The sequence below is a fragment of the Acipenser ruthenus genome, chromosome 41, assembly GCF_902713425.1.
Source record: "Acipenser ruthenus chromosome 41, fAciRut3.2 maternal haplotype, whole genome shotgun sequence".
NCBI classification, from domain to species: domain Eukaryota; kingdom Metazoa; phylum Chordata; class Actinopteri; order Acipenseriformes; family Acipenseridae; genus Acipenser; species Acipenser ruthenus.
In genome coordinates this window covers 10349069-10367671 of record NC_081229.1, presented here as the reverse complement: position 1 = coordinate 10367671, position 18603 = coordinate 10349069, and the positions used below count along the sequence as shown (strand labels likewise).

At 44.4% G+C, this 18603-nt stretch overlaps 2 protein-coding genes across 2 annotated transcripts in view; one reads left to right on the top strand and one right to left on the bottom strand.

Moving 5' to 3' along the window:
* LOC117434227 (guanylate-binding protein 1-like) overlaps nt 1-6065 on the bottom strand; it is a 35634-nt gene extending 29569 nt beyond the window's left edge. Inside the window, exon 1 of the mRNA XM_059010477.1 lies at nt 6028-6065. Coding sequence (XP_058866460.1) covers nt 6028-6030 — 3 coding nt within the window. The 5' untranslated portion in view covers nt 6031-6065. The remainder of the gene's footprint in view (nt 1-6027) is intronic.
* A 1219-nt stretch (nt 6066-7284) lies between these two features.
* LOC131708977 (guanylate-binding protein 1-like) lies at nt 7285-17744 on the top strand. The gene is made up of 10 exons (XM_059010520.1): nt 7285-7500; nt 9044-9248; nt 9817-9944; nt 10736-10845; nt 11772-11965; nt 12114-12356; nt 12482-12759; nt 14017-14229; nt 16032-16134; nt 17140-17744. Exons 2-10 carry the CDS (start codon nt 9053-9055, stop codon nt 17517-17519), a joined length of 1845 nt encoding a protein of 614 aa, XP_058866503.1. The 5' UTR covers nt 7285-7500; nt 9044-9052; the 3' UTR covers nt 17520-17744.
* The last annotated feature ends 859 nt before the right edge of the window (nt 17745-18603 follow it).

The window sequence follows — 18603 nt, the reverse complement described above, 5'->3', positions numbered from 1 at the left end:
CTCCACTGGACAGCTTCATGTGAACCAGCAGGCGCTGGAGATCCTGTCCCAGATTGACCAGCCGGTGGTGGTGGTGGCTATCGTGGGCTTGTATCGCACAGGCAAATCCTACCTCATGAACAAGCTGGCTGGGAAGAGATCGGGTAAGAAGGGGGGGCCCTGTCTGCATCTGTTTTAAGTATTCATTATTTCCAATAGACATCAGAGTGAACTTACAGACAGACAGGCTCTGAGACTTTAGAGTGTGTTGCTATAATTAATAAAGTGTAATTAAGACCAGAATCAAGTGTAATTGAGTCTCAGAGCACACCTGCATTAGAATAGATTAACATTAGACATGTTAAAATGGTCACTAGGTTCTAGACAGTAGTTAGGTAGCTGGTCATATTCCCTTCCCATTGGGAGTCCCGTCGGGCACACCTCACACGATGTTCGGGGAGGGAATGCAAGCTCTTGGAAGCGCGTCTCAAATAAGCATCCCTGCCCTGCTGTACCTATACCACATCAAGCAATGAGACGACGTGCTAAAAAGCATGTTTGTGTTCTTCTGTTAATTCTGACTCCCCTCAGATTGCACTGCTCTACGTGTCTTGCATCCTGTACACTTCTTCATAAGTGTAACCACAACCTCTAAAAACTGATGTTGCCTTAGCAACCTACTGTGGCTGAGGCGTATCTGGTCAGCAGTGAGAATAAATGAAGAGAATCAAGCAGCAGTTCAAAGCAGTAAAAACTGTGTGTGAGCAATCTGATTACTCCGTCTCTATAGTTTACATATTCAAAATAATCATCATTATGTGATTTCTCATATTTTTTCATCAATTACATTCTTCTGGACCAATACAAAACTGTCTGGTATAAATGCAGTGTTGCTAAACCCTCAGGCCTCACTCCACACAGAGTTGTTTTAACTGTATCAACACGCCTGGCAGTCCATAGTCTTGTGTCCATGTGTGAACAGGATGGCTTCAGTGATTACGTCAGACCAGAAACAGACTCAGGAAGTAGAGGGTGAGAGCTGAAACGCTACGGCATTCAGCTTATTTTATTAAATAATAAACAAAAACAAAAGGTTTAAACAAACACAAACACCAAACAAACAAAAGGGCACGTTGGCCAAACAAACAAACAAATAAGTCTTTTATGAGGCTTTTATCTTCTGGCCAAGGGGTTAACTAGCTGTAGGGCAGCAGTGTGGAGTAGCGGTCAGGGCTCTGGACTCTTTACCGGAGGGTCGTGGGTTCAATCCCCAGTGAGGGATACTGCTGCTGTACCCTTGAGCAAGGTACTTTACCTAGATTGCTCCAGTAAAAACCCAACTGTATAAATGGGGAATTGTATGTAAAAATAATGTGATTTCTTGTAACAATTGTAAGTCGCCCTGGATAAGGGCGTCTGCTAAGAAATAAATAATAATAATAATTACCTTATTACCCCTCGGCCACAGAGTTTAGTAAGGATGCGTGTCTGTCAGCTAGTTAAATAATCAGTAGCTGATCAGTCACGCATCCTCACGAGGTTTTTAAAATATAAAACAATAACAAACAACAATCGGCTTTCACCGTAATATAAAACATAAATCATAATTGAATAACAAACAAAAGGGCGGGACACTCCACCACACATTCCCCCCCTTGTGCGCACCACACCATGTCTTTGTGTAACTGGAGAATGACGTCAGAAGAAGGAGACACAATCCCACGCCACCTTAATCAGAGTTGTGGATGATGTGATAAGCAATAAAAGAAGAAGCAGCGAAAGAGAAGTCGCGGGCTTCTTGCTTTCGAGTCCAGATAAAAGTTCTGAGTTGCAAAGTTACAACCAGACATCTTAAAGGTTACATGGTGATGACAGTTTGCAGGTATCCTCTCTCCAAGCAGGGATCAGAGTAATACAAAGAACATTGAGCATTTTCCAGTTTAAATGCGGTTTCTTGTGACATCATGTTTTTCCTTAGAACCAATCACAAGAGAACACATTTCCAAGTTTTTACAATCCTTACATCAAAAGATTCACATCCCACATGGTCTGTGCATCTAATTCCAAATGCTATCTTGTCCTTCTTCCTGAATTGAGGCCTATACCCTTTTGTTCATTTTCTTAACTCCTTGATGGGAGGAAAGCGAGAGACAGCTTCCTGGAGTTCCTTGAAGTTTCCACCATGAGAGACACCTATTGTGTCAGAGGTGTCACCTCTCTGTTACACCTCTTACAGGAGAGTCATAAAACCTGTTGAGATCTCATGGAAGTAGCTTTCACAGATCTCCATTTGTCTGTCTTTCCCACGCTTAACAAGAAACATTACTTCATTCTATACTAAATCTAACATCTTTCTGAAGTCTAATCAATTTACTTATTTCTAAATAAATGTATTGCTACAGTGGAAACAGCTGGCAGTGCAGCTTCCTTGTTTTTACCAGGACTAGCACTCAGATTTGCCACTTCTTTATAATGAAATGGGTTTTGATACAAATTAGTGTAGCTATCCATAAAATGTGTATGCAGATATTTTGCACTTTTCATGAAAAATAAAAATCTTGATCTCCTTCATATATGGTTATGCTCCAGTGTGTATCACCGTGACAAACCGAGTTGAGCTTCCCACATGGAGGACCGTCTTCACTTGTCTTTGTGTAAAAGAACAGCACTCCAACAAGCACAGGTAGGTTTTTAAACAGGGCAAGCCTGTATCTTATTTTAAACATAAAACAAAATAAACAAAACAAAAACCTAACTCCTTCCAGGAGTGCTAACTAAACGCTTCAGTTCTAAACTATACCGGACAGTGAAGCTGTTTACCTCTCACAAAAACCCATATGCTTTTATATATATAACCCATATGGTTCCGCCTCCATTGCCGCCACCAGCAGAGGGCCGGAGGGGGTGGAGCTGCCGTCCCGAGAGCCGGAGGGGGTGGAGCTGCCGTCCCGAGAGCCGGAGGGGGTGGAGCTGCCGTCCCGAGAGCCGGAGGGGGTGGGGCTGCCGTCCCGAGAGCCGGAGGGGGTGGAGCTGCCGTCCCGAGAGCCGGAGGGGGTGGGGCTGCCGTCCCGAGAGCCGGAGGGGGTGGAGCTGCCGCCCCGAGAGCCGGAGGGGGTGGAGCTGCCGTCCCGAGAGCCGGAGGGGGTGGGGCTGCCGTCCCGAGAGCCGGAGGGGGTGGAGCTGCCGTCCCGAGAGCCGGAGGGGGTGGAGCTGCCGTCCCGAGAGCCGGAGGGGGTGGGGCTGCCGTCCCGAGAGCCGGAGGGGGTGGAGCTGCCGTCCCGAGAGCCGGAGGGGGTGGAGCTGCCGTCCCGAGAGCTGGAGGGGGTGGAGCTGCCGTCCCGAGAGCCGGAGGGGGTGGAGCTGCCGTCCCGAGAGCCGGAGGGGGTGGGGCTGCCGTCCCGAGAGCCGGAGGGGGTGGAGCTGCCGTCCCGAGAGCCGGAGGGGGTGGAGCTGCCGTCCCGAGAGCTGGAGGGGGTGGAGCTGCCGTCCCGAGAGCCGGAGGGGGTGGAGCTGCCGTCCCGAGAGCCGGAGGGGGTGGAGCTGCCGTCCCGAGAGCCGGAGGGGGTGGAGCTGCCATCCCGAGAGCCGGAGGGGGTGGGGCTGCTGTCCCGAGAGCCGGAAGGGGAGGAGCCACTGATTCGAGAGGCAGAAGGGGTGGAGCCACAGACCAGAGAACCGGAAAGGGAGAAGGCTGACGCCCCTCAGCAGCCCTTGCACATGCTGCTGAGAGGAGCTTAGTGGAGGCGCACCCGGCTGCGACGACAGGAGGTGCCAGCCCGACCTCTGAGGCAGCTAGAATGGCCACAGCCACCACCGCCGATGCTGGAGTGGCTGGAGCTGTTGCCACTGGAGGACCTGGAACTGCCGTGGCCGGAGTGGCCGACGTCTCCGCTTGCTGTTCCCGAGGGTCTGCCCTCTCCGCCTGCTGTTCCTGAGGGTCTGCCTGCTGTTCCCGAGGGACTGCCGTCTCACCACCGCCCGCTGAAATGTCCCACCTGAGGGACATAAGGGGAGGGGGGGGAGTTTCGGCCTGCGTACTTTGTATGTGGGGGGAGGTGTGTGGCAGAGCAGAGAGAGGTAGCTGAGGAAGCAAGGGTGTTTTTGTTGCTTGCTGGTTTTTCTTTGTGTGCTTTTTTTTAATTTTTGCAAACCAGTGAAGGCAAAGCTCAGCCTGGAAGCATATTTTTGTAAATTTTTACTTTGAGTTTATTGTTTGTGTTTAAGAACCTTTTGTTTGGCCCTTGTGCCTGTTTATTTTGTGTCTTTTTTATTTATTAAAAGTCTTTTGTTTGAACTGCAGTCTGTCTCTGGGCCTCATCCCTTGAACCATCCTGTCACAGAGATCTTAGAGGAAAGGCTGGTTAATAAATAATTCTAATAAAGATAACAAACACAGAGCTGTGTATTTGAGCAGGGATGCAGTGATAAAGCCAGCAAACACAGAGCTGTGTATTTGAGCAGGGATGCAGTGATAAAGCTAGCAAACACAGAGCTGTGTATTTGAGCAGGGATGCAGTGATAAAGCTAGCAAACAAAGAGCTGTGTATTTGAGCAGGGATTAAGAGAGATACGTGGCACAGAAGGACTCATTCCTTTCTCATGGGTTTCAATCCCATCTCATGTAAAATGGGCTTGGTTTAGCCCCTAGTGAACACTGGATTTTCTCATATCTTTAGTTATTTACTTATCTATTTAACCAGGAGGTTTACCGATTGAGACCGAGGTCACGTTTACAAGGGGGTTCTGGAAAACAATAAAAAGGACAATTGCAAAGTACAAACAACACAATAAAAACATGTGCGGTTCAAACTGAACCAGCAGCACACAGAGACCCAAGACTCGTATCAATAAGCCATGAATCTGTGTGTTAATGTGGACCGAGGGAGAAGCATTGGCAGGAGGTTCGAAGCGATTCCCAAATACGATCTTTAAAACCAGAGCAGGAAAGATTATCAACTCCACTGAGGAGTACATAATGAGGTAGATATTAATATTGCATCAGAATAATATTCTTTTCCCTTGTATTTAAAGAAATGAAATACACTGAACCTGTACAGCTTGTTTTTATAGAGCCTGACTGGACTCCCATGCGTAAGGTGATACAGTAAAGAGGAGCGTGAATCATACAAGGCCTGTAGGGAACTTTATCCAGATTCCAGTGGTGAGCTGGTGACGCCGTACCCTCCAGGTCACTCTCTGTGTTCCTCCAGCTCAGCTCTGCTCTCTGTGTCTCTCTATTGGTGTAAGAGCTTTTTCTAATTGTGCACAGACTCTGGAACTCACTCCCTGAGCATATCCGCCAGGCTGACTCGCTTCTGATTTCTAAAAGTAGGTTAAAAACTTTCCTTTTCAATACTATCAGGCACACATGGAACCTAGAACAGTGGTTCCCAAACCCGTCCTTAAGTAATTGAGACCTCTGTTGGAATGGAAACCAGCAGACACAGGGGGTCCTCAGGACCGGGCTTGGGAAGCACTGCTCTAGAACACTGCAGATGTGAAAGTGTTTCTGAAGTAGAAACAGGGAGCACTCAGCCCGTCACACACATCACTCCTAACCAGAGACACTCTGTTCTGCTTGTGATTGAGATCATCTTACCAGCAGGTCAAGCTTATTTCTGCTTTGTGATGTTGAGTAACATTCAGTTTCTGCTAATGCAAAACCCTCAGGGAAGGTTAGTTTCAGAACGCATGGGGGTTACTGTCTTGATGCAACCTGAATCAGAAAGGTAAAAAACTTTACACTTGGATCAGTCCTTTAAAGTGACAATAAACAAGCCAGAGGTTTGAAGACAGTACATGTGCGTGACTTCACTCAGCCCTACAGTGTACAGCAGTGCCATTCAACTCTGACCCTTGACATCTATTCCAGTCCTGATCTTTATTCCAACCAGGTCCTAAATTAGTTAATTGCTTCTTAGCAGCTTCAATGAACTACATTAGAACTTACTTGGAGTAAAACCTGGACTGGACTGGATCTCGAGGACCAGAGTTGAGTACCACTGGTGTAAAGTGTACTTCATAGCCCTGAAAGTTCACAGTCCATACCATGAGCTCTAACAGGTATCGCTGATCCTCATCCTTGAAGCAGCACTCCAGAAAGATGTGTACAGCTGCAGCCTCACACTGGCCATGCACATCAGAAATCTCCTTTTGGGTGTGACTAGGAAAGGAAACTCTCTCCTTCATCAGCTCCTTGTAGTGAATGAGGGCACTCTGCACTGCGGCCGAGTTCTCAATCTGAGACAGGGTGTGGACAGGATGACGTCACTGGCAAGGCTGTTATAACCAAGGATTATTTAAAGAAGGCGAGAACAGTGATGTCACAAATGGGCGGGGCTAACACTAAAGCTCTTGCCTGGAGCCCAGAAAAGCACTTTGACAGTGAACTCTCAGTGCGTTTTACCTATTGACACTTGCCTTGGCAAAACGTATATATATATGATCTAGTGGTTAAAGAAAATGGCTTGTAACCAGGAGGTCCCGGGTTCAAATCCCACTTCAGTCACTGACTCACTGTGTGACCCTGAGCAAGTCACTTCACCTCCTTGTGCTCCGTCTTTCGGGTGAGACGTAGTTGTAAGTGACTCTGCAGCTGATGCATAGTTCACACACCCCAGTCTCTGTAAGTCGCCTTGGATAAAGGCGTCTGCTAAATAAACAAGTAATAATATATCCATGTTTCAGTGGCTTGGGAGTTATTGTTTGGATTATTGCTAGGGGGAAATACCTTTTTACTCACGTGTGAAGATACCGGTACCTCTGTTTGGGTGGAAATAAGTGTTCATTGAGCAGATAAACTTATAGTGACCTCACATAGCCTGGAGCCTGGAGTCGCGTCCAGAGCTTCACTGCATCTGATCTCTTCATCCTCCTCACCCATTCCCTACATCTCTTGGTTTCTTTTGGAACTGGAGCCTTAATTAATAATTTAAACATTTATTCAACTGACGGCTCCCTGCTACCCAATATCAATACCCCACCCCCACCGCGTGCCCCTGCCACACTGCCACACAGGGCCAGAACAGCATTATACAGACAACGAATTAGCATACTGTAGATTCTGTTATATATATATATATAATTTCTATTTCAACTTTTGATACAAACTCGTCAGATTAATACATACTATACTCGTTAGTCATTAGGGGTGGGTTGGAGCTGCTTGTGTAACAGCGAGTCGAAACTGAAACTGGAAATGAAATAAGAAGAATAAGATAGTTAATAACGTATGAATTGATTTATTTACAATCTGAATCTGAAAAATAAAATCTTTACAGTGACCTGGCTTGCTCCGGTCTTCTTTTAAGAAAGAGAATTCGGATTGAAGGAGAGTTTTGCTGTTATTTCAACGACGTCTTCCTAGTGAAACTGAAAGTAATTTCTTGAGCGTGATAAAACCTGCAGCCTCTCCTTGTCCTTTCACAGCAGTATAGAGAGAGCGGAGCACAGCAGTCGAAGCAGAGCGGCGTTCGGTTCCCATTCCTCAGATATTCTTAATACACTGCAGAGAAAAAACAGGTACAGTCAACGAAAATTCACCTCTCTATGAAATCTTAGCTCAGGGTAAATGCTGGCATTTGTATCATGTTTTTGAAGACTTTAAGGCAGGCTGAAGTGTATTATTATGTACGTATTTATTTAGTGTTTAGAGGATTAAGCTATGGAAGGTGTAGTAAACACCGCACACAGGTATAGTATTTGTTGTTAGCGCTGTATTTGATAATGAAGCTCATTCATAATATAACACCTTCATAAAGACAACATAGCTCTGCATAACTGCACGCACAGTCCTTCACAAGCGCTTTGAAAACCGGCATTACTGGATATGGAGACAATTGTCATACAATTTTTGTCAAATGTGTTTTCAACACTGTTTTACTGTAATTCTAAAAATAAATAAATAAAAACAATGCTATTATTGATCAGATCTCGATCAGTACATAAAGAGGTTTGAATGGGCTTGAATCACCTGGTTGTGAAAATCAATGGTTTCTGCTTGTTAACTGGACGAGCCCTTATTGTTTTTGTTAACCTTTGTATCCCCTGCAGGTTGAAACATTATATAATACAAAGTGTGCGTTTCACTTCAGATCACAGGTTTACTGCCTCCTTACATTTCCAGTAATTCGTGGGTAATTCATTGTGCAATTCCTCAATGGTGTGCTTGTTTTGCTGAGTTTATATGAGCTCTTTCAGACTCGCAGCAGCTATACAAATTCAATCGTCACAAAGAGCCATACATGTGCACTCCAAGTAGTTTTGAGCGGTGCAATCATTTTTTTATTTAACCTGCTAAAGACAATGCTCTGAGATGCATCACCTGAAACATATGTACCCGTATGATGGCCTTTATCTTCCCTTCAATTCTTTTTTCAATGGGATTTATTATTTAGGGTTTACAGGGTTTTTTAAAACTGTAATTCAGAAGAACAGTATATCTCCAGCTATTTGTGATTTTGTGGAAGAACAGTATCTGTGACATGACAAGAAATATTTAATTAAAAAGTTTAATATTTTTAAAAAATACATTCCGATTTTTAAATTCATTAGGGCAACAGCAAGGATAGTTGTACAAAATAATGTATAATAATAATAATAATAATAATAATAATAATAATAATAATACGTTTCTGTTTTGGAAAGCCTTTGTCTGTTTTCTTGTGCCCTTTCTGTTAATATACGACTTCCCTGCATCCCTGACTTGTGTTCTTTGATTGTCTTTCCATTGATTCATATTTCGCGTCTCTTTATTTTATCAATATTGAGTCTCTTTTTGTCTGTTCTTTTACAGTTTACCCCAGTACATTTGCATATACTTTAGCATATCTCTCTGGGTTTTACAATGCTCACTTATGCATTACCATGCTTTCACTGTGCTTCACTACACTTTACTGTGGTGAACTGTTGCAAGGTATGTAGCTACTGCTACTCATCTCTGTGGTATGTATTTGCTTTTTGTTCTTAGTTTGTCCGAGGCTTTTTGTGAGAAAAACAGAAAATGTTTGTCAGTTCATTTCTGTAAATCAGCGTTTCTAAGACTTGAATGTGGTTTTGTGTGCAGGAAGCAGCTATGGCCAGCAATACAGTGGCAATGCCAGCCCCTGTGTGTCTGATAGAGAACAGCTCCACTGGACAGCTTCATGTGAACCAGCAGGCGCTGGAGATCCTGTCCCAGATTGACCAGCCGGTGGTGGTGGTGGCTATCGTGGGCTTGTATCGCACAGGCAAATCCTACCTCATGAACAAGCTGGCTGGGAAGAGATCGGGTAAGAAGGGGGGGCCCTGTCTGCATCTGTTTTAAGTATTCATTATTTCCAATAGACATCAGAGCAAACTTACAGACAGACAGGCTTTAAAGTGTGTTGCTACAGTGATCACTATGGAGTCCACACCCCCAGACTGTACAGTAGAGATAAAAATAAGTGAAATGGTTGAAACAGAAACCTGGACTGTACTTCTGGACCAGGGTTGTAAAGCACTGCAGTAACACAGTTACAATAGCACAGTAGAACTGTACATCTCTACAGGGCGTTTTATGACTCTTGTTTGACCTGATAAAGAGTTTGTAAGTGCAGAGTGCACAGTCCTTCCATGAGTGTATGCAGATAATGACTCGTGTTATAATGAAGCCCCTGCATTACTGTTACATTACTGTACATTACCTGCATGAGATTACCTGACCACTCCTGAATTATTATAAAGTCTGCTTTCCATTACCGCACATTATAACTGGATGCATGTTGCAAGTAATAAAGCAGACCTGGGCGTGAGTAAAGTGCTGAAAGGGTTTTCCTGGGCTGTGCTGGCATTGTGGAACTCCCCTTTGTTTTGCAGGATTCTCCCTGGGGGCGACCATACAGTCCCACACTAAAGGCATCTGGATGTGGTGTGTCCCTCACCCGTGTAAACCCGGCCACACCCTCGTGCTGCTCGATACGGAGGGGCTGGGAGATGTGGAGAAGGTACAGCGTGTCTGTGGAGTCCTATGGGACGGGTCGCACAAGTTAGCTTTTATAAAATAAGCCTGGTTTGGTGTCACAGACCCGATTAAGTTACCTTAGGAAAGGTAGTGCAAGATTAGTGCTGACATTTCTGATAATCTATTATACAAACCAGCTGCAGTATTCCATTTAAATTTGATTATCAAACTCAATTATCATACATAATATATTCAAGTTAATAAACACATTAAATACTGTTGTAGGGTGTGGAAGGGTGTGGGAAAGCACAAGGCAGACACAAAGGTCAAATATGAAGCGCTGGCACAGGCGCCCAGATGTATTTTTCACAGCTCTATTGGCAGGTGCTTCTTTGCCAGTTCGGGGGCACTTTACCAGCAATGGCATTGTGCCCCGTTCTTCATAAATCACACGCGCAGGTGTGGAAACCAAAAGAGTAAGCAAAAGGAGAAAGGAAAAAGGAAAACAAAACACTAAGGAAAAACTTCAAAATAAAGGGTGCAGGTTTTGTTTTTTAAACCGTGACTCGTTGCTCCCTCTAGTGGTGGAAGCCCTGAGAAACAGGCACTGTCAGTGTCCTCTCCTATACACTGTGGGACGGCTCAGTCCCGCTAAACTAACTAGTCAGATTAAATAACCGCTGCGTGGCTGGCTTGCACCACAGGGTTTGTAGAATTAGCAGCGTTTATTTTAAACATGTGAAGAAGTGTTGAGAATAACATTGGAAAACAAAATTGAAAAAAAAGTAAAACAATAATAATAATAATAATAATAATAATAATAATACTACACAGGGAGACCAGAGGAATGACTGCTGGATCTTTGCTCTGGCTGTCCTGTTGAGCAGCACTCTGGTCTACAACAGTCGCGGCACGATCGACAACAATGCTCTTGAAAACCTGCAGTATCCTTTAATGAACTCCTGCTCTCCATACACTACATAACAAACCCTATAGAAACTGAACCGCACATTCACCCTGCTCTCCATACACTACATAACAAACCCTATGGAAACTGAACCGCACATTCACCCTGCTCTCCATACACTACATAACAAACCCTATGGAAACTGAACCGCACATTCACCCTGCTCTCCATACACTACATAACAAACCCTATGGAAACTGAACCGCACATTCATCCTGCTCTCCATACACTACATAACAAACCCTATGGAAACTGAACCGCACATTCATCCTGCTCTCCATACACTACATAACAAACCCTATAGAAACTGAACCGCACATTCACCCTGCTCTCCATACACTACATAACAAACCCTATGGAAACTGAACCGCACATTCACCCTGCTCTCCATACACTACATAACAAACCCTATGGAAACTGAACCGCACATTCACCCTGCTCTCCATACACTACATAACAAACCCTATGGAAACTGAACCGCACATTCACCCTGCTCTCCATACACTACATAACAAACCCTATAGAAACTGAACCGCACATTAATCCTGCTCTCCATACACTACATAACAGACCATGTAAGAAACTCAACAACTGGATCAACCATTACTGTACCAACATAATGACATTATTTGAACAAGAATGAAACAGAGAAAGGAATATCTCTTAACAGCGGTGCTATCCCCCCCCTCACCCCTCACCCCACAACTCCTCTACTCCCAACACCTCACCCTCACACCTCTCACCCCTCACCTCTCACCCCTTTACTCCCAACACCTCACCCTACCCCTCACACCTCACCCCTCACCCCTCACTCCTCTACTCCCAACACCGCCAGTCAGCGTGGAGCTTCCTCACCCAGTGAATCAGCTTGCTGTTAAAGTGTGTTTTCCTTAGAGCTGGCAGGTATGTGACGGAGCTGACTGACTTGATCAAGGTGAAGTCTCAGGACAGCGCCAGCGATGAAGAGGACGTTCACTTTGTGCGCTATTTCCCTCAGTTTATCTGGGCTGTGCGTGATTTCACCCTGGAGCTGAAGATCGAGGGAGTCTGTGTATCAGCGGATGAGTATCTGGAGCATGCTCTCTCCCTCAAGAAAGGTAACAGAGCTTACTGCAGATCCAATGTACTGGAGCTACTTTCGAAAAGATAATCATCGCATCTTACATGAAAAATATTGAGATAATTCTTCAATCCTCTCGTACCTCCCTTCCGTGCTCTAATCTTCCTTCTCCAATGTATCCCCAGGCTTTGGTAAGAAGGTGTCGGACTACAACCTCCCACGGGAGTGCATTCGCAGATTCTTCCCCACGCGGAGGTGCTTTGTGTTTGTAGCGCCGACGGCAGGAGAGAACATGAGCCGCGTCGAGTCAATGGAGGAGAATGAGCTGAGTGCCACATTCTTGCAGGCCGTCAAACAGTTCTGTGAATACATCTTCACACAGTCTACTGTCAAGACCATCAAGGGAGGGCACAAAGTCACCGGGAGAAGTGAGTGAGCCACCAGAGCCTGTTCAGAATGATGCTATTGCTGTTGAATATCAGAGCCTGTTCAGAATGATGCTATTGCTGTTGAATGATGTTAATGCTGCTTTGGTTCTGTTCTTGCTCTTCAGTGCTGGGTAGCCTGGTCAGCACCTATGTGGACACCATCTCGAGCGGGTCAGTGCCCTGCTTGGATAATGCGGTGCTTGCCATGGCTCAGATTGAGAACAAGGCTGCCGTGCAGCAGGGGCTGGCTGTGTACCAGAAGGGAATGGAGCAGTCAGTGCAGATCCCAGTGACGAGGGACAGGATTTCTGAGCAGCATGGAAAGTGGGAGAAACAAGCCCTGGAGACCTTCATGAAGCGGTCCTTCAAGGACGATGGACATATACACCAGAAGACTCTAGCGGTAGCTCTCTCTGCTCTCTGCCTCACTCCTCCTCACATTCTAGCACTATTGATACCGCCTTGATCTTCTTACCTGCAAAGGACGTATTACTGCAAAATCTGAACTCCAGGCAGTTTGGTATTATAATGAATTAATTAGTCATTTAGAAGACGCTTTTATCCAAAGCGACTTACAGAGACTTGGGGGTGAACTATGCATCACAACTGCTGCTTCAGAGTCACTTCCGATAAGAGCTTGTTTGTTTTACGTCTCACATGAAAGACGGAGCACAAGGAGGTTAAGTGACTTGCTCAGGGTCACACTCAGTGAGTCGGTGAGTGGGATTGAACTGGGAAACTCCTGGTAACCACTTATAGAACCACTTGTCAGTTGGACATTTACATTTTTATTAAAATATTTTTTAATAGCTATAAAATGCATTCAACGTTAAAGGCACTATAGATTTTAAACTTGCATCTGCTTTTATATCGTTTTTGCTGAGTTACTGTTGTTTCTTTTAAATATGATGTCAGAAAAATGACATTCTACACAAAACCTGAAATCAAATCTAAATCATTTATTCACACACCTAACATAATACACACAGTTCCATGAACACACACACATATCTAGTGTGATACAGTGTAGCAGTCCTGTATGAGACACAGTATGAAGCAGCTCAGCCCAGCGTCCGGATGCACCTGGTCTGGTCTGGTCTGTCCCTCTCTAGCTCCACTCCTCAGTCCTAAGTCTCTTATATATTCATTGTAATCCCCATCTGCCTGCTTGTTATTGCAGAGGCTGCAGTGAGCTGCTTTGCAATGTCCCCGATATGAGGGCCCCTTCCTGTTTCTAACAGACACCTCTGCTTCCTGCAAAGCAATATGCTCTTGTGGTTTCTGAACTCTGTTTCACCCCGACCCTCATTGTAGTGACTGCACGCTTTGCAAAGTTATTTATCCATACTATCCTTTAGTCAGAATAGAAGTACTTCCCTCTTGCTATTTTCCCAGCTAAAGCTCATCAGCAAAGTTTGTACAATTTATGAATGATCCTTTGGTGGTCTGAATCATGTCTGAAACCCAACTCTGTTCTTTCATATGCTGTACTGGTGGGAGCTTCATGTCGGGTGTGGGTGGATTCAGATATGTTTACAAGTGAAAAATATCCTCTAATGTATATTTATACTCCAGTAAAAGACATCACCTAACATAACTGAACCTGCATGATATACTGTGCTGCTGTCTGAACTAAACAAGCATTGTCTCTCATTCACAGGATCAGATTATCAGTCATTACACTGAGCTTGTGAAGCGCAATGATGCTGTCTCCATAGAAACATGCAACAAAGTGCTTGTGGATCTGTCAGTCCAGATGAGTCACAATCTACAGCAAGGAGTTTACGCAACACCTGGTGGCTACAAGCTGTACTGCGAGGACCGTGATCATGTGGTGCAACAATTCAGAGCCACACCCAACAAGGGAACGAAGGTGGGCACTACGAGCAACAGCGCCCCCAGACTGTTGGGGGGTGCAAGACATGAAATGAACAATTGAGTGTTCTTACTGTTTATTAATGAGACAAAACTTATCACTGATCCACCTGTTCATTATGAGGGCTCTTTACTGGCTGGTTCTGTACATTGATCCAGGATATGCAGATCTTTCAAAACACATACTGATACTGATAGTCATACTGTAATGATACTGTATAATTATCATTATCAGTATCACTATCAGTATCATTACACTATGTAACACAATTTTTGTTCCTGGGTAGTAAGTGTTATTTCCTAATTGCTTATGCCTCAAAAGTATAGAAAATGGCTATTATTCCCCACAAACTTTGCTTTTGTGACCAGGACAGTGATATTTTGAAATTTCAGAAATGTCAGAAAAAAACAACATATGAATCCAAATTAACATGTATTTATACTAAAGTAATACAAAAATGACTACAAAAGATTTATAAGTGAGTAGTTTTTCGAGATTTACGATTATACTGTAAATCACTTTCACGAATCAGCCCCCAAATGTAGTCTCCCATCATGTTCTCGTTATACTGTCCTTGGTAGCGGCGTTCAAAGTCCAGTATATCCTGGTGGAAGCGCTCGCCTTGCTCCTCCGAGTACGCTCCCATGTTCTCCTTGAATTTATCAAGATGAGCATCAAGGATATGGACTTTGAGGGATATCCTACAGCCCATTGTGCCGTAGTTCTTCACCAGAGTCTCAACCAGCTCCACATAGTTTTCGGCCTTGTGATTGCCCAGGAAGCCCCGAACCACTGCGACAAAGCTGTTCCAAGCTGCTTTCTCCTTACTAGTGAGCTTCTTGGGGAATTCATTGCACTCCAGGATCTTCTTTATCTGTGGTCCGACGAAGACACCGGCTTTGACCTTTGCCTCAGACAGCTTAGGGAAGAAGTCTTGAAGGTACTTGAAGGCTGCCGACTCCTTATCTAGAGCTCTGACAAATTGTTTCATAAGGCCCAATTTGATGTGCAGTGGTGGCATCAGCACCTTCCGGGGGTCCACCAGTGGCTCCCACTTGACGTTGTTCCTCCCCACAGAGAACTCGGTCCGCTGTGGCCAGTCCCGCCTGTGGTAGTGCGCCTTGGTGTCCCTGCTGTCCCAAAGGCAAAGATAGCAGGGAAACTTGGTAAAACCGCCTTGGAGACCCATCAGGAATGCCACCATTTTGAAGTCTCCTATGACCTTGATGCCATCTCAGAAAAATGCAGATATGTATCCACTTAGGCAGCTGGAACTAAACTGAACTGGTGGGCTTAAGGCCCCTGTATTTATACTACTATTTATATTACTGGAAAGTTCTAGAAAGTTCTAGAAGTTACTCCAAGTTTACTCAGCACTGAATCTATCTGGAATGTTCTGGAAAATAGGTAAATTTCAAAATATCACTGTCCTGGTCACAAAAGCAAAGTTTGTGGGGAATAATAGCCATTTTCTATACTTTTGAGGCATAAGCAATTAGGAAATAACACTTACTACCCAGGAACCAAAAAAATAAAAAAATTTGTTACACGGTGTTATCAGTATCATCAGTGATACTGATACTGATACTGATACTGATCATGTTAATGACAAGGACAAGTATAATGATAAGGATGTTGCTTCCTGGACTGATTGCAGCTGCATAACTGGAGTGAAATTGACAAACAGAAGAGGATGTGCTTAGATACCAGAACAAGCATCAACCTTGAGTTCTAAAGAGTAGACTGAGAGCACATTTAATAATGTATCTCCGGGCTTATACATATCTGTATGTCTGCAGGCAGAGGACGTTCTGGACCAATTTCTAAAACAGAAGAAAATCGAAGCTGCCTCCATTCTGCTGGCTGATCAAAAACTCACAGAAAATGAGAAGCAAATAGCCAGTAAGTATCCCCTGCATCACTGGAGTATAACCACCCTAGTGTTAGTACTGTAACCCTAACCATAACCACCCTAGTGTTAGTACTGTAACCCTAACCATAACCCTAACCACCCTAGTGTTATTACTGTAACCCTAACCATAACCATAACCACCCTAGTGTTAGTACTGTAACCCTAACCCTAACCATAACCACCCTATTGTTAGTACCGTAACCCTAACCCTAACCCTAACCATAACCACCCTAGTGTTAGTACCGTAACCCTAACCCTAACCATAACCACCCTAGTGTTAGTACCGTAACCCTAACCCTAACCATAACCACCCTAGTGTTAGTACTGTAACCCTAACCATAACCACCCTAGTCTTAGTACTGTAACCCTAACCACCTTAGTGTTAGTACTGTAAACCTAACCATAACCCACCCTAGTGTTAGTACTGTAAACATTACCCTAACCCTAACCATAACCACCCTAGTGTTAGTACCGTAACCCTAACCCTAACCATAACCACCCTAGTGTTAGTACCGTAACCCTAACCCTAACCACCCTAGTGTTAGTACTGTAACCGTAACCCTAACCATAACCATAACATGGCCATACTTCACCCTGCTTTACTACACTTTAACCTTGGGATACTACATACAACTTTCAAGTGTTATATATTCATTAACATGGCAATCAATGTTTGCACAGGACGCCATGCAAAACACTGTATTTCTACATCGCTCAGTAAATGCCTTTCCCTAGCTTAGATCTTTCTCTAGATGGTGATCCATGGCAAGAGTTTCTATTGCATAATCATTATTTTACAAAGAGATTCATGATTCTTACTTATGATACTTTAATAGGCAAGCAATAATACCAAGTTGGGGTTCCGTTGCGATTGTTGGGGTGGCTTGATCACTGAAATGTTTTGCACACATTTAAAGAAAAGTGTAGCAAACAAAATTACAAAAAAAAATGCTAAAACCATGTTTTCTGTCTGCCTTCCTACATTTTAAACCAAGGCGAGAGGGAGCATGCGTTCCAAATGGAGCAGCAGAACAAGGCAATGGAGGAGGAAAACCATCAGATGAAGTGCACCTTGGAGGAGGAGCAGAGGAGCCGCGCAGAGAACGAGCGGCAAATGGAGCTGAAGCTGCAGGAAGAGATAGAGAATGGCCGCAAGGAGCACGAGAGAGCGCTGGAGAGCAAGCTGAAAGAGCAGGAGGAGCTGATGAAGAAGGGCTTTGAGGAGAAGGCAACGATGCTGCAGGAGGAGATCAGCCAGCTCAAACAAGAGTCAAAGAGCTGGTTAGATGTGGCTAAGACACTTCTTGAGGCAGGTCGCGATATATGCAATTCTGTCTTACAGTACAAATCTATGAGGAGTTTAATGAAAAGATAGTAAAAGTCTTGTACTTTTATATATGAAGTTGTAAGAGGGATCATTATAAACAGAGCTGGTTAAACAGGCTTATTTCCAAGCTCTATATATATCTGATTATTTACATTTATTTGTAGTCAATTGCATATGTCTATACTCAATGATATTATGGATTGAACTAACAATTAAACATTCTCTGTCATTCTCTCTGTGATTAAATAAAAGGAACCCTAATAGACTAGAGCAGTCAGTGGTCATTCTTGTGTGATACTGTAAGTGATTGGGGTCAATGTGTTAAGATCAAGAGTAAGTATAATGAATGGTGTTGGGAAATCGGCATGTCTGCAATGTTACTGTGTGGGGATCCTCTGATAGAGGCGAGACACACAGAGGCGGACGCTGAAAATGCCGTTCAGGCGTCCAGGTTTTATTAACAATCAACCCTCCACTAGGGTACTAGCAAAGGTAGTCCTGGTGCAGGAGGACTCTCACACACACAGGTGTACATGAAAATATTTAATACAGAAAGGCAAAAGAAAACACATCTCAAAATGAAAGTTTGGTTCCCTCACCCTGGTTCAGACACGCAGTCATGAGCTTCAAGCTGCTAGATGAAGAAGAACAAAGGATGGGCTTTTCAGCTCCTTTTTAAAAGGCATGATAATCAACGAGTCAATCAACACCTGGCCACCTGCTGCAGATGGATTTCAATTAGGCAGGGAGGGAATTCTAACCTCCCAGACCCGCCCTATCTAGTACAAACTTAATTTCCCAAATGAAACACATTTTATTTACAAACCAAAACAAATCCTACCCTTGCAGGCCCTAGCCACACCTTCAGAAACCCTTCTCTAGATTTCTTTCTCTCTTTCCATCGGTGTCAGTCTCTCTCTCTCGGGTTTACTGCTCCAATAGGGTGGTTCTCCACGCACCAGGGACAGACCTCTGGTCTTCTTTGCAGATTTCTTTCTTCTCCTTCCAGTGTTGCAGTCTCCCCTTGAGGGAAGTGAAGCTTTATAGGCCCGGCCCCTGGCCTCACCTCCACGAGGGCAGCTCTCCCTGAGCCCAGGGTAGACTGGCCTGTCTTTCCATGGTCACAAACACA